This window comes from Myodes glareolus, chromosome 19 (genome assembly GCF_982192425.1).
Source record: "Myodes glareolus chromosome 19, mMyoGla1.1, whole genome shotgun sequence".
Lineage (NCBI taxonomy): Eukaryota > Metazoa > Chordata > Mammalia > Rodentia > Cricetidae > Myodes > Myodes glareolus.
The window spans coordinates 34,308,782-34,331,848 of record NC_142044.1 but is presented as its reverse complement, the minus strand read 5'-3'; the positions used below and the strand labels follow the sequence as shown (position 1 = coordinate 34,331,848).

The 23,067-nt window shown below is 47.1% G+C and overlaps 1 protein-coding gene across 1 annotated transcript in view; it reads left to right on the top strand.

The window, feature by feature from the left end:
* The first annotated feature begins 676 nt into the window (after window positions 1-676).
* The window catches only part of Col22a1 (collagen type XXII alpha 1 chain), a 245,719-nt gene continuing 223,328 nt past the window's right edge, over window positions 677-23,067 (top strand). Inside the window, exons 1-2 of the mRNA XM_087898834.1 lie at window positions 677-1,101; window positions 22,526-22,687. Of these exons, the coding sequence (XP_087754960.1) occupies window positions 1,083-1,101; window positions 22,526-22,687 (181 nt within the window). The 5' untranslated portion in view covers window positions 677-1,082. The remainder of the gene's footprint in view (window positions 1,102-22,525; window positions 22,688-23,067) is intronic.

Genomic DNA, 23,067 nt, shown 5'->3' with positions numbered 1-23,067 from the left:
ATCGTGCCCATTTCAAAATACCCTGCCTGACCCATTTTTAGGAACAGTGCTCAGAAAGAAAAAGTCGAAGGGCATCTGGGCCAGCAACACCTGCTCGTGTTCTTGCCTTGGTGACATTATCAGCTCTAGCTGCGCTCCTTCCCTACCTTGATGGGGGATACTAGGCTGCTGAGTGACCAAGGCTCTTTTTGAGTCTCCACAGTCCTCATCAGAGATGGACAACAGAATCATAGACAAAGGGTGCCCTGTACACACACTCCCTCCCCGACCGTCTCCTTGTTCTCCAAACTTTCCAAACTGGTCCCAAGCAGCTGCCTCTAAACTCGGTGGGTTATTTCAGAGCTCTCTGTAAAGGGACCAAAATACCCAGTGAAGTCCTTAACTGGACAGTTATCCACGCTCTACTGGGCTTTTCAAGGCCTCTCTGACTCAGGAACCTCAAGACCCTCATCTGCGCAGCCGCTGCCTCCTTCCCCTCCCCAGCGTGGCCCCCTTGTAGTCTCCTAAACCTCAGCTCTTGGGTTAGGGATCGCCACCAGCCCAGGCTCCGCCCCCTGGGCTCCCAGAGGGGAAAGTCTGAGCCCACCCCTTCTAGCCCCGCCTCGGCCCGTGTTCGCGACCCCGCCCACTCCTGGCTCCACCTCACACTGAGAGTTCTTAGCCGGGGAATCCCAGAGCCCCTGGGCCAGTGAGCCTCTGGGGAGTCCAGGGGTGGCTTTGTTCCTGGGCAGCGCTGGCTGGAGAGGGCTGGGGCTTCTCCCCCAGGACCTGCTTGGCCCGTTTTCTGCTTTGCCCTCTCTCACACACTTGCCATTCTGCTCTGTAAGTTTCAGCCTTGCTGCCCTCCAACTGCTGCCTTTAAAATTAGCTCTGTTCCTGGACCCTTGGCCTAAGACAAAACTCTCACGTTTTGCCTGAAGACTGAGGTGTTAGGTCTTTTTGTTGTTGTTGTTGTTCAGTGCAGGCAGGGGGGGCTGTATGCTACAGGGAAGTCCCAGGACAGGCTTGTCTGAGCCTGGCATCTTTCCTGAACACTGCTTCCAGTAGCTCTGATCTCAGGACACAAGCCCAGGCCGGACCCCATGAACATCTCCCTGGCAGGTAAGGCCCAGTTCTTTCAGCTGCCTCTGTAGGGGGTCTTAGGCTTCAGTGAGGGATGAGGGGGCACGAGAGTTAGGTACACAGTGCTCCTAGTATCCCTGATCAACTTCCTGTTGAAGCCCTTTGGGGGGGCCTACAGTATGACGGAGACAAACTTTGCCTCAACCTCAGAGGGAAATGAAATCCTTAAAATGTACCTGGTTGAATTCTTAGGAGCGACCTAAGAAGACAGAGAGCAGTAACCACAATGTCTGTCACCAGAGCCCACTGGAGCTGCTCTTAGAGCTGTTGGGATGTACCAGCCTCTGGTGGGGTGAAAGGGACCCTGGGAGAGCTGAGGTATGAGGAATAGCCTCCCTTTGATTTGGCATTGATGGGCAAGGGGCTTTGCCTGTTTGGTCCAGGTTTAAATCTCTTTCCTATTTGAGGATGCTGTCGTCCCTCCTCTCGACCAGAGAGGTGCCTTAGTCTCTCTGCTTCTGAATATCACGATCTATAGCAGATCAGGGTTTCATGTCCCAGTCAATGAAGATTAACTTGGATTGGTTTGTGGGTGGACAGACTAGGCGTGACAGGCACTCATGCTTCTGTGGCATTTGGGATGTCCCACGACTCCGAGCATCTCTGGGACCATCCCTTGTCGTCCTTCAGCCCCTGTGTTGCTGTGCTGGCACTTCATGTTGATGTGGGTCTTTCTTAACTCCTCACCCACTTCTCGTTGATGTGTACCTGGGAAAAGGCTAAGAAAGTCAGAGATGCCTTTTGGATTAGTCCTGCTTGCCCTAGGAAGTTCATGGGGACTTGGATCCACTAGAGACAGAAGCAGCATGGGGCTTGGTGTTCTGCTGTGTATGGTCCCGGCTCTGCTGTTTCCTTATACTGTTTCCTTATACTGGCTGAAATGAGGGCTGTACCCACAGGACTTCCGTTTCCCCGTTTGTCAAGGTAGACGGGATTGACTCCTTTACAAGGGGCCATGCGCCAGGTACTTGATATCTTAGCTTGTTTCTGCCTCATAAACCTGGGAGCTGTGGATGGCCCTCCTCCCTGTGCTAACTCTCCTTGATACTGCTACTGAGGGACCCCAGAGGAGCATCACATGTTGTTGGGAAAGAAAATGAAAGGGTAAGGGGCTCCTTTCCAGGGGTCCAGCAGGACTCTGGTCACGGGCCCTCGGAAATGTTTGCAGTGGGAATGAATTTGTACCTGGTTTTTCTGGGTTTGTTCAGAGTGTCAGTATGTTCTTGCACCTGCCAAATGGTAGTGAGTGGCGCCCCAGCCACTCACAGAGACAGCAACAACGCCCCCCCCCCCCCGCAGCTGTTTTCAGTACTCATTCACGCACACATTGAACCCTCAGGATCCTTGTTTCCCTGAATCCTTGCAAGATCTTCAGTGGCTGGCAGAGAAGTGATGGCCACGTCAGGCGTGCATGGACTCTCTGGTCATCTGCAGCTTCGGGATGACCTGACGTGTACCTGCCTTGGCTGATGACCAACTCACCTCCCTCTCTATGAATCCACTGTAAGAGGGTCACTTATAAGGGGACATGCATTCGAGATATGTCTTTGAGATAGACGCCTTCCTTGCATGAAAATATTAATAATACTTAGAAAGGTCTTTTGGAATGGAGAAGAAAAGACCTCTATGCTGTGGGGTGTCTTGAGAAATAGACACTACACTAACCTGTCCTTTTGTCTCTGATGGGTTGGGTTAGGACTAGTGGGGCAGTTTCCTTGAACTCTGAATTCCAGGTCAATTAGAAAAGCCATCCAGCTAACTCTTTGCTAGTTAGTGAGTCCCCTGATATGGGGAGCATTAAGACAAAGGCTGGACAGCCATTTCCAAGGGCATCTGAAAGGTCACTCTAAATCTGAGTGTTGGTTTGATGAGCCTTTAAGGGCTCTTGCTAGCTTGACATCCAGCCATTTGGAAGCACATACCTTCCAGTCCTGAATTTCCTACTTCCTTTCTTCAGTGTTCCTGCTACTGCTGGTTTTGAGGGAGGTTCGTACTGTATGATTGCGTGGCATTGATCATGAATAGCCTGTGTTCTTCTATGAGTTTATAAATAAATGTCAGAGAGGGGAACGAGTTAGCTTACAATGGCAGAGCAAATACACAGAGAGAAAAAGACCATTTTCATATCAATAGAAGCCCCTCTCCCCATGCTGGGGAAACTTCTCCACACATTGTTGCTAACATACTCAGAACATGAGAAAGGCTTAGGTGGATATTTTAGACTAGGAAAGGTGCCTGAGGATTGTTTTAACCAGTCTCTATTCAAAAATTGCCAAGTCACTGGAAAAGAATAGCTACCAAACCTGGTGAGATGTGGAGGATGCATTTTGCCCATTTTACAGATGAGAAAATGGAGATCTGGAGAGTGGTGGTGACCTGCTTGCTTGGCCTTGTAAAGACAGCACTGAGTCTCTAGTACGAGCCTCAGGAGGCTCTAGGATAGAGAGACCCTGTGTGTGTGTATGTGTGTGTGTGTGTGTGTGTGTGTGTGTGTGTGTGAGAGAGAGAGAGAGAGAGAGAGAGAGAGAGAGAGAGAGAGAGAGAGAGAGAGAGAGAAAGAGACAGAGAAACAGAGGGGGCAAAGAGAGAGAATACAGATATGTACATATGTGTATGTATGTATGAATGTGTGTTGGGGGCAGGCAGAACTATTGGCAGGTAAATCAAGCAAGGTGGCCAGGCTGAAATACCTTACTTTGTACCTGTCTGGGGTCCAGCACAAGGCTGACTGGGTTAATGAATGTGTGGCTGACTGTATAATGAATAACCAAGTGAGTGAATGCTCTGATACGACCACCCCTTCATCTTTATAACTTAGTGAAATCTGTCACTTGTTCTTTGAGCCTAGCATTTCAGGTTGCCTCTGAGCACCTCTTAAATGGACGTACCTCCTTGGCCTTGAGCATCTCTGACGCTTGGATACGGGCACACATGTGCTTCAGATGGATCCAGAGGAATAGGATTTCTGGGTCAGGAGTTATGGGCAGAGTGCTGGTTCTCAGAACACATTGGGACTGAGGATTCAGGGCAGGCTGAAAACCGGAGTGTCGTTAGCATGCACAAAGGACAGCTTGGCAGACACCCAGGGAGTGTGTGAGAGAGTGCGGCAGTGCCTGCTTGCTGTGGTCCCAAAGACACTCTTCAGCAAGCCAGGCAGAGGCCTGTGTGTGACAAGCTGCACACGGTCCCTCTAAGGCCTTCCTCTCACCCACACATACCTGCCTTCACTTGCATTTGTCCATGCCTAGTGCCTGGAATTGCTACTGCTCTCTTGCTATAGTTTGATAAAGAGGAAAGAAAATTTTTTTTTATAGTTTGTATAGTGATAAAATAGTGGAAGTATTCAGAATTTACCCCATCTTTTGGTTGGAACCATCTCTGGGGAGAAGCTGTTTCTGGGATGGTCTACTAGCGGATACTGGGCAATTGTAGCTGGCCTGGTCTGCCCAGGAGCCAAATTGCAGGGGTGTAGTCTTCTGTCTGTGCCAGAAAGGCAGGAAAAAGCAAACAAACCACGGCACCAAGGCAGATGAGATTTTATTTGAAAGATGGGTCTAAAGCTCCAGCTAGGCCAGTGAGGTTTTGCTCCAGCTCCTCAAGTTCAGCTGCTGTATTGCCCGGCGCTGTGCCTGGGTCTGATGGTACCGTGTTTACAGTCCCCATTCTGGTAGGAGAGCAGCTCTTGGGTTACATGCCCCTACCACGATGAAAGACAGCCAAGAGAAATCAAGTAAAAAACAGAAACACAAACATCACTGAAAGAATCCAGGCTGACCCCAGAGGGTTCTGAAAACAAATCCCCCTGCTGTAGGATCTTGACACCAAGTGCTCAGAGCGTCTGCTGTGGTACCCCGGGCAGGGCCCTCACTGAGTCCTGGACCCACTGATTATCCTCAGGGTGCTCGACTTCTGTAGCTTCAGCTGTGCCCCCACCTCCTATGGCGGCCCGCAGTGTGAGCTTGGGCTTCCAGTCAGGGTCTTGCTTCATCCAAATGGAAGTGGTCAACCTGCCCCCTTCGGTCACTCTTCAGCCCCTAGTTTTGGGTGTGCTTAAAACGAGCTGAATCCACTTCCCCACGATGCACTTTTGAGTTCTGTATCAACAAGAGCTGAGCCTTTCTGATCCCATCTGAGAGAGTTCTGTTTGGTCCTGGGTAGAGGTTAGGTATGATCTGCCACGCTGCTGTCCCCTGCAGACTGCCGTCCTGAGGCTCAGGAATATTCCTTCCTGCCACTAGCAAATGTAAGAACTGGGTTTCAAACCTATGACTTAAGCACAATACCCTGTGCACAATACCCTTACCACCCCACACGAATCTGTGAATTTCATACTGATGAATAGAAGGCAAATCTGTGTAATTACGTAAATTATATAGAGGTCAGCATATGTAATTCACGTAAGAAGGAATTTTGCTGTTGGGAGTATTATTTAAAATGGCACCTGACGGAGGTAAATTATAAAGGTGATACCAGCAGGTTGTGACAAAGGGCAGCAGGCCCAGCAGCCCTTCTTTGTCTTCTCTATGCAGTTACCCTAAGTGGCAGTCTAGAGAATGTTCCTTCACAACCTTACCCGTAGCCAAACACACATGTCAATGAAAACGTAACGTTGGAACAATTTTGGAAGAGCGGTTGACAAATGTGAAAAGGCATGTTTATATGTCGTGATGTCTAGCTCGGGGGAGGTGTCCATTCATCGCTTTTGGTTTGCCTGGTCCCATGCTTGCTGTGAGTCCATTGTGGTGCAGGTCTGCCGCTCCCCGGCTTTGTCAGCAGTGTTGACGGTAGAGTGAAAAATAGAAGGGAAGCCAGCCATGGGAGGTGCTGTAGAAGCTTGCATACAACACTCATCTGGCTGTAACTCTACGTACTCTCTCCAACAGCCATGATCCAACACTGTTAACCACCTGTAGTCACCTTTGGCATATCAAGGAGGCCAGGCAAATGAGCTCTGAATTATATCCCTTGGAGCCCCCAGTGTCTGTACAGTGCTGGGTGAATGTGATTTTTAGCCAGTCTTTCCTATTGAAATCTGCTCATGATTCCTGGCTCCTAGTGGTCTTAGATTCATGAATTTGCAATTCAATTTACATTGCAGTTGCACAAGCCAATGATGTATTGAAATTGAGAAAGGCATGCGGGCATGAGTGAGTCTGGCACATAGGTTCAGGGCGGGTCCTAACTGCTTGCCAGACACTCTGGCACCCTGGCTGTGTGGAGACCTCCATTGGGCCTGGGGCCCCTGGTTTATGGCCTGAGCTGAGCCAGCGGGCATGAGACTGGCCTAGGTCTGAATTTAGCCCTTCTGTGAGATAGCCATGCACTTTCCAGAGCCCTGCACAGGGTCTCCGGACTGGAGCTTAGGGGCCAGATGCGGCAGGCAGGTAAGCACCATCCAGTCAGAAAACAAATATGACACCCTTGGGTCTTGGCAGGCTGGCTTTGACCAAAGCCTCAGACTTCTGCAGGAAACTGGCTGGAGTCCCTCCTGTGGCTGATGAAAGAACCCTCTTTGTCCCTTGCATTGGGCATATTTGTGGGTCCTTTCTATGGTAGAGACTCACCCTGCAGGCCACTGTTTTTGGTCCTTCAAGGGCAAGTCTGACCTCTGTGTGCTCACCCCTGTAGGCCTGCAGAATTACAATAGGAACTGAGGCCATCACTTTGAAGAAAAGAAGCATATGCCAGGGTAACTAGGCAAAGAGAGACTTAGACTAGCCTATGGTTCCTCTGCTCTCTGGGGAAAATATGTATGTATGCATGCATGTATATATGTAATAATAGCTCCGTTTTATTAGGCTGCATATGCAGCCCAGACTCTCAATGCATGGACTCATTGCTCTGTTGCGTAGCCTCTCCGAGTACCCACTCATCTCCGTCATTCTTCCAGACATTGAGGAAGACAGACCAGACCATAGAGTCCCTAATTGTAAGGAGTTCAGTCGTGAACACAATTAATAGGTTAACTCTTTTCTTGAGGCAAAGTCTTACTATGTAGCCTAGACCATCATTGAACTTTCACTATTTCTGCCTTAGCTTCCTGAGTGCCAGGAATATACACATGTGATACTAAGTTCTGTCAATAGGCCACTCTTAATATACCTAAGAAGTGTTAAAAGCAGGATGTCTGTGAGGTTGAGAAGGATAGTGGCATACTCCTTACTCCTTACCTGAGAAACTGGGGGAGGTTTTGCTGACCCGGAAGCTGGATTTTGAAGGACATGGGCCGCCTCTTAGTGTCATGAAATCAGGAAAGGAAAGCACTGGTGTTATAGGCAGAGCGGTCTTTGAGCTGGAGAATGAGGGTCGTGAACTGGGGAGAAGAGCCATGGAGCAGGAAAAAGGGGCTGGGGGCAACAGAGAGAAGTTAGCCTAGGAGAGTGCAGAGAAAGTTTAAAGCTGTGAGAATCCAAATGTAGCTGGGTGGTGGTGGTGGCTCACGCCTCTAATCCCAGCACTCGGGAGGCAGAGGCAGGGGGATCTCTGTGAGTTCAAGGCCAGCCTGGTCTACAAAGTGAGTTTCAGCACAGCCAAATCTGTTACACGGAGAAATCCTATTTCAAAAACCCAAAACAAACCATCAAACAAAAATCCAATTGCCCTCCATGAGGGCATTTGAATTTAGGATTGCTGAGTAAGCCAATCAAAAATTCAGAGGGATGGAAGCAGGAGATTTGGAATCTGGTAAACTGAGGTACAGAGCCTTGACCTCAGAGAGAAGGCGGTGCATACTCCAAGACAGGATGGGGAGCTGGCTTACAGGCCGCAGAGATGCCGAAGTCAGGGCCCCTATTAGCCCTACACCAGAGGTACCTTGGATGTATGTATGAACGCTGTTTGAGCAGGAGTGGGAACAGGACTATGCTGTCCTTCTGCTGCCTCATCTCCAGATGGGCATCTCAGAGCCCCCGCTCCACACTACTGGAATGGTGAGTTGGACCTTCTACTTGACAAGGTCCTGAGCTCCTGTCCCTAAGGACAGCTGAGAGAACCGAGTAAGAATGGGGATGACAGTCAGGCACAGGCTGACGGGGGGTGTTGAAGCCTGTAACTTCGGATGAGGTACTGGGAACACTATCACACCATGGTGCAGAGAGCTCTGAGTACAGACGCAGACCGAAAAAGATTCTCTGCTTTCCAGATCTTCCCCTTATCAAGCGCCTGCCCCTAGTTTCCCCCCTTCTATGTCTCCCTTAGCTGCTCATACCCCCTCCATCGCCAAGCAATCAGGGTCTTCACTAGCAATTACACCACACCTCCCCCCACAAGCAGCAGGTGAGTCAGATCCATCTGCCCTCCTTATGGGGTGACTAAAGCTAGAAGAGATGGGTCCCCGTAACACCGCTATAACGCGACATAGGCAGAACTGAGCCAAAGTTGCCGTGGCTCTTTGGAGACCTGTTGCTCCCTCAGCCCACTGCTATCCTGCCATGGGCCTTCTCATCATCTCCCTCCAAATAAAGGGGAGCCCTCTGAGACAGCATGGAGTCTAGAACACTATTTATATGCCTTGCTTCACCAGGGCAGACACTCCTAAAATACATTAAGCAGAAATATCCCATGTCCTCAAGCCCCTGTAACCTGAGCTGATCTATGAATGAACTGGGCAGGATTCCATGCTGAAAATGTGAAAGAATGAGGCCTGGTTCTTTGAGAGCCCTCGGATGCCTGGAGAATCTAGTAAGCAGTAAAGAGACACTTGAATTTTCTCCTGCTGATTGAGGGACTGGTTGCGGGGCAGTCAGTACTTATCTGTGCCATGACAGCGTTGGCTCCAGAGGGATGTGCAGTGTGTGTGTATCTAGATGGGTTTGAGAGGCTGGACCTTGGAAGGGGAGGTCAGACTGGGTAATTCCCAGAAACCATATCTAAACTGAGGTTTCAGTCCAATAAGAGGAAGAGGCCAGGCAGGGAGGGGGTTGGAGGAAGCAGGGACACTTCAAAGAGGAGAGGGCACTGTCTGAGGCTTTGTGAGACAGTCAAGAATCTGCTTCGCGCGGTGAAGTGGAAGAACTCTGCTTGCTTCTGCTTGCATTTGAAAAAGAGAGTTGGGCAGATGCTTGTCTCGTGAGACTCAAGCACTGGACCTTGGAAAAAGCTGGGTCAATGTGGCAAATTCAGGTATTATCATTCTCACTTAGCATATACTTACCTCCCTGTGGTGACAGGTGGCCATTTGTGCCTCCAAACTCAGTCACCTTCTTGGGAACACACCCCTCTCCCAGCAGGAGGAAATAGTGGAGGTCTGTGCACTTGTTCTTGGCATCAGAGTCCAGTCATTGAGGAGCTAGTAAAGTCCCATTTGACCCAGGCCTTTCCCATGCCACCTGCTAACCGGGCTGCATTCATGTGAAGGGCTTTGACTGAAGCCAGAAGGAAGTTTTCCCAAAGTGATAGATGGATTCTGATGCCTGAAGTTCATTTTGTGGCCAGTGAGCTGGGACGTGGGGACACCGCTTGCCCTCAGGGACTCCAGCAGGGACTCTGCTCATCAAGGGCGTTAACGCATGGGCAGATGCTTGGCACAGAGCAATCACAACATACAGTGAACATTTCCTTCCTTCTACCCTCCAACCAGGCCTGGATTCTAGCCTCCTCTCTGTCGCACACTGTTGATATAACCCTAAACAATTATAAAAACAAAACAGGGCGATCTAGCACCCGGATGGGGCTCCTGTTCACACTGTTTTGTTTAAATATTTTTGTGTATACTTGAATTTTCACTTTGTATAAATATGAGGATATGTATATATACTATTTAATTAGTTTATCAAACACTGCATCATTAAATATTTGTAAATGGAAGATAATGCTTTGCCACATAGCGAGCAAGGCTCCTCCTGAAGGCAGTCACCTGTATCGCTGATCTGGGCAACTGAGGGACTAAGTGCTTTTCTGGACTGAGTGGATTTATGGACTGCTCATGGGCACTTTTGCCCTGCAGGTATTTAGGTGTTTAAAGGGCAAGTCTTTCACCGTGTCATTTATTTTTCTTCCATTCATTTGCTTTCCCGTTTTTCCTTCTCTCTCTCTCTCTCTCTCTCTGCCTTTTTATGGATTATTTGAGCAACTCTTCTTCCCCTTTGATTTGTCAATGGATGTTTTGAATACACAGTTGTCCAGGATGTCCTTGAATATACACGTTAGCCTAGGCTTGCCTTGAGCTTATGGCCCTTCTGCCTCAGCCTCCCTGGTAGCGCATCTTGAATTACAGATCTGAGTCAGCAGGCTGACTGCAGTTTTAGCGACTATCATGAGCACCGCCATGGGCATGCAGACCGGACACGGCGTGCTGCTTTAGCTGTTCTACCGTCTGTGGTGGAGGAAGCCTCAGCTCACCCACCTCTTCTCTTTCGAATACAAATCGCACCTTCAGGATGGCCTCCGCATAGGCTGAGCGGTGTGTTATCTAATAAAGTTTGCTTCACTCATCCAACGGTTGAAACCCCTCAAGAGTATTCTTGTCACTGTGCCACCAGAGACAAGTCCTCAAGCCTCAGCCTCTTTCTCGTGCGCTTTCCTTTCTGCTCAGGCAGCTTGCTGCTGTAGTTCTTTCAGGACTCGCCGTCTGCGAGCAACAGGATCTCTTATTCCCACCATTATTATCATATTTTCTCCCTCTTTTCCTGAAGGATAATGTATATATGGCTGCTGTGCAATAAGTCTTTCATTTAACACTTAAAAAAATGTGTCTTTTCCTTGACTTCATAACTTCCTTGGTTTTACGGGAGACACCTTCTCATATGTTGCCTTTTACCTACAGACAACATTCTCCATCTCTCTAGGCTTCTAGAGAAATTTTATTTGTCTTTAATTTTCAGGAGATTAGGTATAATAATGTGGAACCTGTAACTGTTAGGGTCTCAACAGAGTTGGGAGTTTCTCAGTCATGCTCCTTTGAAAGATATGTATGTTTCAGCCCTGTGCATCCTCTGTCTTCATGGATGCAGGTCATCTGAGTAGTAGGTGCCATGCCATCATGTCTTGCATTTCCAAGGCTCTTCTCGTGTTCCCAGACAGCCCCTTGCTGCTGCTTGCATAGTGAAGAGACTGTGTCTGATCATTCGGTGACTGCTCCTTCCGTTTCCTTGCCTTGAGTGTGCTTTCGGCTAGAGCTTGCTAAATGTTGGCTCTCGTGGTTTTTCTTTTAGTTCTTTACTTTCCCCCAGTTCACTTCCCATTCCCTCCTTCCTAGATTTCCTCCATGCGTTCTTCCATCTTTTAAGCCTTCCATTGTTTGATAATTTCACACATGCACATAGTGTGTTTTGATCAAATGTGGCTCCCCTTTCCTCCTCTCCAATCCGTCCCCGGTCCTCATCACTTCCCCTCCCAACTCCATGTACTCTCTCTTTAAGACCTATGGAGTCCACTTAGTGATGCATGTATGTGCAGAGGTGTAGACCCATCTACTGGAGCTGGTGGCCTCTCAGAGCCCTCATCTTCTGTTGTTTCTGAGATGGTGCCTTGCTGTGTAGTTCAGACTGGCTTTGAACTTGAACATCTTTCGCCTCTCGTTGCTGGGACTACAGGTGTGCACCACCATCGACCAACGACATCTAGTTACTCGCTGGTTTCTTTTCTTTTAAGAGGTTTGTTTTGGTTACTCACTGAAATAGTTGCATGAGTGCACTTTTAAAATTATTGAAGATAGTTGGAAAAAATTGTTGTATTATAATCCATTGAGTGAATTTTCCTGTCAAGTTGTAATTGCCCTGATTCTTTCTAATATTAATCATCAGTAGTCATATGCATAACAGTATTATTGTTACTCTGGGAAACGTTCTGTGAAAGTACGTGCCTCATGTAGTTTTGTTGTTTAGCAGATCATCACTTTGTTACCAGGGTTAGGGACATTTGCTCAGCTCCTTGGACCTTGCTGATGTTGCTTCAAAACAAAATGAAACTAATTATTTTCAAGATACATATACATGTCACTGAGTTTTCTATCCTGAGAGTCACTGGAAAATTGGGTGGGGAAGAGAGCCTAACACAGAGAGATACTGTGGCCCAATTGCTCACATTGTGGTTTCCCTCAAAGATGGGGCACTGTGATTGTCTTCCTCTTTCAACCTCAGCCTGAACAGCGACCCCTTAGACCCTCTTCACCCTCTTGGCTTTCTCAGGCATGTCTCCAGCTCCATCTGCTCTTCTGATCTACACACTCAATTAGCGACCTGACTCCCGCCGCTCCACTAGCGATGTCGGTGGATCTAGCCTGAATTCACCATTCTGTTTCCCTAAAAACTGGCTTCCAGAGGCTAAGACTGAACATAGCTTCCTTTCGGATGCTCTTCTGTCTGTAAGAACCTACTCTATTTGTTCAGTCATCTGATACCACAGACTCTGTAGCTGGGGCAGTGGCTGTCCTAGGGGACACTCTTGGCATATCCTTTCTGAGATGATGGTGGCCTCCTCATTGGTCCCTTTAGTTTGTCTTTCTATGGTTCCTGATTTCTCATTGGCAGATGTCACTGCTGTTCAAGCGAACACCTGCAGCCCACATCTGGACCCTGCTGTGCTTCATAGCACAAGTCTCTGGGCTTCCTTACCCACATTCTTTCTTCACCCCTGAGGGCCCATGCAAATCGCATTTTTGATCTAGCCTGATCTTTTGTCATCCTCTCATCCCTCCTCCAAGATTTGTAGTCTGCTTACTTCATAAGCAATCACAAGCGGCAGGTGGGTTGTTCATTGTGGAGTAGCCGCTGCCAGTCTGCTCACTCCTAGCATGCTTTCCCAGGCTCAACTCAGAGTTGCCTCCTCCAGAAACCCCTTGGCCTCTTGAGCCAGAGTTGGAGGTGTGTGTTCTCGGTACCCATGCCTTGGTATCGTCTCTGATCAAAGCATCGATCATATGGATACATAACATCTCCTTACTTGTCTCTCTGTACCATGGTCATCAGAAAAAAAATGTATTGAAACTCTTGATATCCATTTAGAAAGTGATTAGATCAGAGATTGAAGCGGTGCCATCACTCCATCATCCATGGAATCAGTCAGGTGACCTGGCTGTGTGGGTAGCCAGTTGGGATTACAGGGGTAACATTCTACTTCTTGAAAATTAGCATACCGATTTCTTAAACCGTTGGCTTCCTGGATCTCTGAAGTGGGGACACGGTTCTCATTCTATGAGTGAAACATCTAAGGATTTGTCCTGGACACTCTTCCTGGCCCCGTGTGTGCAAAGCTTGCAGCTCATGTGGCAAAACACAATGAGCCTGAGAGATGGGTATTTGACCCCAACCGAATGCATGAGAGAGCTGTTAAGGAGGCTAAGGGTCTGGCTTGTATACTCTTGGAGCAGCCTGGAATTTGACCATGGGTCCTGAGAGACCAGCTTCTTCACTTTGTGAGCTGCTTCAAGGCAAACTAAGAGTGACAATGACAGTGTCTGCCCTGACACAGACACCGTCCTCGGTATGTATGTGTTGAGGAATGAAGACATGTACCAAACCATGCAGAGTTCAGTTTTGAACCTAGGCTCTTGCCTGGCTTCCCAGCAGTCTTATTGGGCTGGAAGCTGCCTCACCTTCATCTGCCATCTCTCACTACAAGTAGAATCTGCATGTTGCAAAGTTCAGCAAGTCTGGGCCAGAGGCTTAGAGCTGGGTCATGATAGGAAGAAAGATGCATCTCAGTGGCCTGTGCTGTCCATGTTATACCTTTCTGTCCTAGTCAGATTCCTGCCCAGAACATGGTTCATCACCCAGCAACACTGCAGCCGTGCTCCGTGACACCCTGCCCCTACCCTCATCGGCCTGGACTCTGCCCAGGCTACCCTAGTAGTATGCTGAATCTCATTTTCTCTCTTAAATTGGTTTCTGCCCAGTATTTGTCTTTCTCCCCCCTTCTCTGGGTCCCTGGATAAGGAATGCTGGTTACTATGGCAATGGACTGGCTAGTGGAAGGAACTCAGCTCACTAAATTAATTGCTAGACTTTTGGGGGACTAATGGCAGGGCTCTGCCTCCCAGGGACATTGGTGGGGCCTACGTCATTCCAACTTGGCAGCTAGCCCTTCGAGGTAGCTCAAAGCCAAGTTGGAGGGAGATAGCACAGTGGTTGTTCCTACCCACTGAAATGCCACCCAGGGTGGGGTGGGGAGGGTGGGGGATCGACAAGAAATTTTACATTTCTTCCGTTCTGTCAAATCTCTGCTGCAGAAGTCATTTTTGTTAGCACCCTGGAACAGAGATGGGCCTCTTCTGATGGACAAGGGAACGGAGAACTAGAACTGCTCATTCAGTCACTGGGGAGCCTGGTAAGGATTCTACCCCCAGGTTCCTGACTCTATGGACATCTAGGGAGCACCTCATTTATCATGGTGGAAGGCAATTCTCTTCTCTGCCATACTATCTGGAAGGAAGGAGCAGAGGGGTCCTAACTCTTTCTATGAAGACAGCATCACCCGAAGATCTAAGCCTAGTAAAGACTTTAGAAGAAAGTAGGACTACAGACTAACATCATCAGTGACTATAGATATTAAACACCTCAGTAAACCTTAGTCATTCAGAGTCGACAATTTAAAAAATTATGTGCAGATAGATTGGGTTTATCACAGGTATGCAAGGTTGGTTTAATGCCATCAAACCAATTACTGTCAGCCATGAATATCTTCATTTCCATATTAAAACCATAGGCTGATCATCAACCTGTATGTATTTCACCTATAACTGTATTTTCTACTTGCTGTGGAGACAACACATTCAGAAGAATTACGATATGAACATCTTTGCTTTATTTTTATTTAATTTAAAAATATTTGTTTCCTATTTTTGTTTATTTTGACTTAATTTTGAGGATATTTTATTTTAATTCTTTGGGAAATACAGTGTATTTTGAACATATTTACTTCCCTTCAACCCTCCCATCTCTTACCACTCAACTTTGAGATTACTTTTACCATCACTACCACCGCCACTGTTTTCGGGGTTTCTGTTCTGCTGGGTTCCTGCAGTTGTTAAATCCCAGAGAAATCACACAGAGGTCTATGTGAGCTATAAACTGATGGGCCATTAGCTCAGGCTTCTTATTAACTCTTTTAACTAATATTAGCCCATTATTCTAGTATATGTTAGCCATGTGGCTCGGTACTTTTTTCAGTGAGGCAGTCACATTTTCCTTTTTCTGTGATCAGATCAGGACTGCAGAGGAATGGGTTTCCTCCTTCCCAGAATGCTCCTGTTCTCATTGACCCGCCTCTACTTCCGGTTTGGTTGTCCTGCCTATACTTCCTGCCTGGCTACTGGCCAATCAGCATTTATTTAAAATATAATTGACAGAATACAGACCATTCTCCCACACCACACTACCACTACTACTACCTTTTCCTCCTCCACCACCTCTTCTTCTTCTCTACATCTTTCCCCATTGAGTCTAGTTTGTGTTTCTCTGCTAGTTTTGTGACTGGAGTCTTGTTCTAGTGTGCAGTCAGCCCACTAAGGGTCCCATCTTAAAGTGACCTCCCTGTTAGCAGCTACCAAATGCTCATAGCACGTATGAACTCATAGTGATGGTGACAGGATGCACAAAACCCCACAAGCTCCATCTAAACAAAATCCCAGCAGAGAGGGCAGAAAGATGGATATGTAACTAAAACACCCTTAATGTATTATTTGATAATATCATACAAGTCTATAACAAAATAGGATCATATCCATTCCCAGCTTCATGTCCTCTTATTTTATTTTTAGTGTAATCCACTAAGTCTAGTTAGTGATGTCCATATGTGCTTGGGTGTGGGATCACCCATTTGAGCATGGGAAGCCTACTCAGGCTACACTCTTAAAGAATGATTCTCTCCTTGCAGTTCTCAACTGCCAATAGTTTTTTTGTAGGGGACATATCAAGAGCTCCTCCCCCATTATGACAGAAATTTGACTGACTTGATATTATGCAGGTCTTATTCCAGTACACAAAGTTGCTATGAGTTCCTGAATTTCATAACCATGTTATGTCCAGAAGACAGAATTTCACAGCACTGTTTCCCATCCTCTGGCTTTCTGTCCTTTCTATCTCTCTATTGGTGCTTTTCTGAAGCTTGGAGAAGGGTATGGGGGAACAGAGTACATTTTTATTCGTGTTTTGGTTTTGTATATATGCTATATAGAAGATGTACGCATACCTATAACATAATTTTCTTCTAAACAGTTTTGAGTGCACAGTTAAACATCACTAATTAGATCAGCAAGTTGTAAAACTGTGGCCACGGTTCATCAGAACAGTTCATGAAAGCCTTTTCATCTCCACAGATAGAACTGTTAGTCTCTTTAGTGATGATACAAATCCTTCCACACTGACTCATGCCTCAATTTCTTTTCCAGTGGTTTGTAGTTTTAGTGTACAATTCTTATACCCTCTTGGTTACAGTTGTTCTAAATATCTTAATATCTTGATGTTATTATACATAAGTGAATAACACTCCTTTTTGGATGGTGCATTGCCAGCACACAGATGCACAGGCAATACTTGAGTGCCAGTTATTCATTTTATGACTCTGGTTGATTTATCAGTTCTAATGGTCTTGTGGATGCTCTGGTATTTTGTGTAGATAAGATCTTGTCATCTCCAGATACAGAGATTTTGACATCTTGTTTCCCAGGTCAGATGACCTTTATTATTAATTTTTTCATTGAATTATTCTGGTAAAGTGTTGAACACAGTTGTGTAGCAGGGATTGTATTGTTTTTGACCTTAAAGGAAAATCACTCAACATCTTACCATTAAGTATGATGTTGGCTGTGGGTGTTCATATTTGACCTTTATTTTCTTGAGGAATGCCATTGTGGTCTTAATTAATGGAGTGGCCACCTTGAATGTTGAAAAGATATTGACTTGTGTCACATGCTTTTTTGTGCTAATCGGAATCATGTACATTTTCCTTTTCTTTATTGATATGATAATTACATCCCTTTGTTCTTTCTTGAATCATGTTCCTGACATAAATTGCATTTAGTCACAGCATTTGATGACTCAGTAAATCACACCGATTAGCCTGCTTATCCTTTGCTGCATAGTTTTATTCATAAAGATATGTACCCATAGTCACTGAAGAGGTTGCTGCTATTGGATTTTGTGCGTCTATGGAGATGATAGCATCTGAGTCCGTCCAGAAGAGACCTGGGTTCAAATCCCAGCTTGTCCTCTGGGTTCTCATCAACTTAGAAACTTGAGAAAGATGTGCCAGTCTTTTCCTGACCCTCACCGAAGTGATAGAACCTGCCTTGAGAGGACACAAGAGATCACACCAGAATCAGAGAGTGTCTGGCTTATGGCAGATGGTGGCTAGCCATCTAAGTTCATAGCTCTCTGATGACATCACTATTCATCTAACAAACAAGTCCCAGCCACTACAAGATAGTAAGATGATAGGTTGGCATTGATACTGGCCTTTGATCATTCATCCATAAAGTTAGTATTTACTGAGGTGCACTGCCTTGCTTGGAACTGTCCTAGGTCCTGGGCAACAGCAAGGACTTGACAGACAAACCCTGCCTTCCCAAGTCATTGAAGGATGGATGAGTTGGGCAACCAGCAGACTTGTTTATTTCTTTCCTATTTGGACCCTCTGACTCCTGAGTCCAGAACTATGACTGCCCTGCTTGTTCTATTTAGGTACAGAATCCTTCTTTTGATCCTCCATCTGCCTCTTGGTGTTTTCCGCTTGTCTTTATTCAGGCCCATTTTAGCCCAGGCACTTGTGAGGTTGCTTTCAGTGCCTTGAGAAGAAGTGTGCCACATTGCCCCAAAGGTGGTAGAGATTTGATTATCCAGAGTGTATTCACCTGTCCTGAGAGGAACTTTCCTAAGTACCCTGCTATGCTCTGGGGCCTGGCAAATGATGTTCCTTTTGTCTAAAGTTGTTACCTGCCTTGGATACCTTGATTTGACTTCTGCTCAGCTTTCCAAACTCAACTCAGAAAAAAAAATCTCAGGAAGCCTGGCCTTTTCCCAAGTGTTCAGGTGATAGCAGCTTTGTACCCAACCCATCTGCCTGTGCTCCCATAACTCCCTAGGCTTTCTTCTTCCTGTGCTTGCTGGAGACTTAGCTGCCATGGCATGCAGTGCATCTTAGATCCCAGAAGTCAATGAGGACCTGCCCAGGGTGACTCAGTGCCCTTTGCCTACCTGTCCTAGGCATGTGATGGAGTGAGGAATATTTACCAAATGAGCAAATCAATGCTGAAAATCTATAAACTTTCTTCTTTGTCTAGGTGACTTTTTATTTGCAATTATTTAAAAAGAACTACATTTACAGACTGAGGAGATGGATCAGTGGGTAAAGTGCTTTCTGGGCAAACATGAGGAACCGAGTTCAGACATCAGAAGTTCACAGAAATGCTGTCTATAGTGGTGTGTGTCTGTAACCACAGCACTGGGGTAGAGGCGGAAGTAGTAGGAACTTGAGAGCTAGTCTAGCTGAAACTAGGGAGTGCACATTCACTGAGAGACTCTGCCACTAAATACATACATACATACATGACTGAGTACACCCCAGACAAAATTTAACACTCATGTGCACCGCAGCATGTACACACACACACACACACACACACACACACACACACACACACTTAAAATAAAAGAAGAACTGGACATTTGAATAAGCAGAATAAGCAAAATATTTGAATAAAAAACCTCATGGACCTAAGATAATGCATAGAAAACAAGAAACCATGTATTCCATTTGACCTAGGAAAGCTTGAAGGGTCGATCCACTCAGTGCTGCCGCCGACTGTGTGGGAAGGAGATTCACATGCTGTGGAGGGCAGAGGACACTGGTGCTCTTCCATAGAATAATTTGGGAACTCACGTCAGGGTCATTATAAGATGTGTAGGGCCCTGCAGGTATTTCCCTACACTCGTGCCCCAGGAAAAGCATTGCACATGAGCAGGGCTTAGGTACTGAAGTTTGCTCAGTAGTATCTTAAACAAATGTAGTGTCCCAGAGTAGTCATTAAAAAGAGTTAAGAGCATATGGAGAATGTGAAGTTGACAGGACGGCTCCATAGATAATGTCAGCAGAGAAACATCCCTGGCATGGGAGGGAAAATATGGGGTGGCCCGGGGACTGGTCAGTAGGCTTTGACTTCAGAGCCCAGTTCTGTGGGCCACCACTGACATCCACGAGGCCATCATCCCACTGTGCTGTAGCTTTTTGCTGGTATAGCAGAGGGAGATCATGGTACTAGCATGGGGCCTGGTCCTGTGCATTAAATACAATGGAAATAAAGAAAAGCAGCTCACCATGGGAACAGGCAGTAGTACCCCTGACTGTCAGTGACAGACACTGGGGATATCTTTACTATTCCGTTCCAGAACTGAAAATGGGGTCTGGGTGCTACTGTGTCTGGAGAGAATGGCCTGGCTGATCCTGTCCCTAAGCCACAGTCCAGTCTCTGAGCTCAGCTTTCCCCTGTGGCAGTTGTTCATTACGCTCCCTCCCTTCTCCCTCCCTCCTTCCTTCACTCCCTCCCTCCCTCCCCCTCTCTCCCTCCCTCCCTTTATCCCTTCCTTCTTCCCTTCTTCCCTCCCTCTCTCTTTCTCCCCTTTTTTCTCCTCTTTTATCAGTATAAACTGTGTTGCTTTTTGCTAGGTTTTGTATTTGTCACCAGGGCTATAGAATCTATTAAGACCCTTTCCCCACCCTTAGAGCGCTCCCTTGACACCAAGGGGGACACACTCATGGGTAGATGATTGTAGCATGGATCAATGTCAGGTCTCATGGAAACAAACATGCTTAAACCTCAAGTAGGGGCATAACCAGCTACAGATTGTCACTACTTTCACAGAGAGGTGCAGGGTTGGAGGAGGAGCTCTCCAAGTATATGCCTTCCCCACTAGAGGATTACAAGAGATGTGGGAGGAGGGGTCAATCTGTGAACAAAATTCAGATGACACATCTCCCTTGTATAAATTGTGGGGGGATACAGGTCATGAACAGAATCCCTAAGTCATTGGTTGTCTATGGCTTGTCCCTATCTCTACTATGGAGCTGAAGGTTCACAGACTAGACTAAAAGCCTAACCTCAGGGATGCCTGGACTCAGCATTCATGGGGAGGACTCCACGAATGACATGCCTGCTGGTTTCAGTGTGTGCGATCCTGACTCCACCATTGCTAGGAGTTTAGCTGGCAGTCGTCAGCTCCTTCTCTGGGCAACTTATCATCTATGCAATGAGGGTGACCACAGCTACCTGTAAGATGTGAGGACCCGCTGAAATCCTACAGGCTCTCCAGCCCTATGTCAAGCTGGAGACAGCATCCTAGGATGGGTGATAAAACCTTCAGAGTACAGGGTGTGGAGGTGGTGTCCTGGGAACAAGTAACTTTGTGTGGCTGGAGGTACGTTGTTGCTTGAGGCGAGATGGGCACAGCTATTCTCAAGGGGATCATGAGGCTTAGGTTTCTATCAAATGTATATTTGGCATGTAGTGTGTCTTTGTGTGTGTGCATGAGTGAGAAAGAAGAGGCAGACACACACACATACACACACACACACACACACACAGGGCGGGGCACTAGTGGTGGTATGTAGCTGCAGCATGCCAGTCCATAGGCGTGATTTCATTGACCTATCTTTTTTCACACAGATTGTGATATACACCTTGAAAACAATGGTAGCATAAGTACATTTGCTCTCAACTCATTCTCTTGCCACCTGCTTGATGCTTTTTTGTTCACCAAACTCTGAAAATGTATTCATCTATTATTTGAAACATTAAGAAAATCTCCCTTCCATTTCAGCTGTTTGGAAGAGGGGTCATTTGGACGATTCTTATTTGCTACTCCAGTCATAGGTACTGGTTGTGCATGCATAACCAGTAGATTCATGTGTGTAAATTTACACCCCAGGGCGTCAGCCCCCAGGCATGATATGGTGGTAGGTGGGTCAGTGAGGGAAATGGGTGAAGTGATGACCCCTTGCTAAAAGGAAGTTCATTGTTTACTAGAAACTCCCGTGGGTGGCCCGCAGCCACATGGAGGGCCATGCCAGGGTAAAGAGCAGCATCTGTGTTGATTTCCTTCAGAGCTCTTGCAAGTATGGGGATTTGAAAGAGGGAAACCTTTCCGATAGGAGAGGTGCTGCAGACCTGGTATTTGTGGAAAAACTGCTTGGAAGTCCGAAGCTGCCATCTTGAGCCTGCTGGGCTGGTGAGGCTGGTGAGCCTGCTGGGCTGCTGGGCTGGTGGCAGGTCATGGTAGGTCTATGAGTCATGTAAATTAGGGGACTGGAATGGTACAGATGAGGGACTTTAGGAAGGTCACAGCTGTGGGTCACCCAGGGTCAAGACCTCATTACTCCTCTCTGCAACCCCTGCCTTGCCAGGATGGTGGTTGTTCCTCAGTACAACTAGTTGGGTGGATGGAGAAGCAGATGGATGAACCAGCAAAGGAATGGACCAGATCCTTTGACTTCATTCTTTAGGTGGTTACACTGTTGACTCTGTGGAGAGGTTACACTGTTGGTTCTGGGGAGAGGTCACACTGTTGTCTCTGGGGAGATACCACACTGTTGTCTCTCGGGAGAGGTTACACTGTTGTCTCTGGAAAGAGGTTACACTATTGGCTCTGGGGAGAGGTTACACCATTGGATCTGGGGATAGGATACACTGTTGGCTCTGGAGAGAGGTTACACTGTTGACTTTGGAGAAAGGTTATGCTGTTGTCTCTGGGGAGAGGTTACACTGTTGTCTCTGGGGAGAGGTCACACTGTTGTCTCTGAGTAGAGGTTACACCATTGTCTCTAGACAGAGGTTATACTATTGGCTCTGGGGAGTGGTTACATTGTTGTCTCTGAGGAGAGGTTACATTGTTGTCTCTGGGGAGAGGTCACACTGTTGTCTCTGGGGAGAGGTCACACTGTTGTCTCTGGGGAGAGGTCACACTGTTGTCTCTGGGGAGAGGTCACACTGTTGTCTCTGGGGAGAGGTTACACTGTTGACTCTGAGTAGAGGTTACACCATTGTCTCTAGACAGAGGTTATACTATTGGCTCTGGGGAGTGGTTACATTGTTGTCTCTGAGGAGAGGTTACATTGTTGTCTCTGGGGAGAGGTCACACTGTTGTCTCTGGGGAGATGTCACACTGTTGTCTCTGGGGAGAGGTTATACTGTTGTCTCTGGGGGGAGGTTACACTGTTGTCTCTGGGGAGAGGTTACACTGTTGACTCTGGGGGGAGAGGTTACACTCTTATCTCTGGGAAGAGGTTAAGCTGTTGGCTCTGGGGAGAAGTTACACTCTTACCTCTGGGGAGAGTTTACACTGTTGGCTCTGGGAAAAGGTTACAATGTTGCTCTGGGAAGAGGCAAAGCTGAGGGCTGGAGATGGGCTGGCTCCTGCACATGGGATTCCTATGTTTCTCCTGGATTGCTTCTCAGGGTGTATCTTTTTCCACATAGGAAATGTTCCACTAGATCCCGAAGCATCTCTCCCTGACCAAGATATTCCTGTCCTCAAGAGCAGGAAAGCCATGGCTGTCCCCAGAGGGAGTCCTTCGGCCTGCCTTCTGTGGATCCTACTGCTGTGGGGAGGTGGTGGTGGCTGTCATGCCCAGCGTGCAGGTGGGACATTAAATTGGGGATAGGATGGTCAGCATTCATGTGTGGGTACAAGTGAAGGTGTAATCCTGTGAATTGGTTCATGACTGAGTGTACAAGAGTATCAGCAACATAGTCCGTGTATCAGTTGTCCTCCAGCTGATGGGTGTGTAAGTGCCACCTGTTCAGATGGGGCCTGTGAGAGCAAAATAATGTGAGAGAGGATGTGAGAGTGTGCTGTAGTGTGTGAGAGACTGTGAAAGATTAGGCTTGTGTGTAAGAATGTGTGTTAGCAAATATGGTGTGTGAAGAATTTGTAAGCATGTTTATGCTGAGAGGGGCTATGAAGAGGGTTTTTGTGAGAAGGCTCTGTCAGAGAGGGGTGTAAGAAGGTGTGTGTGAGT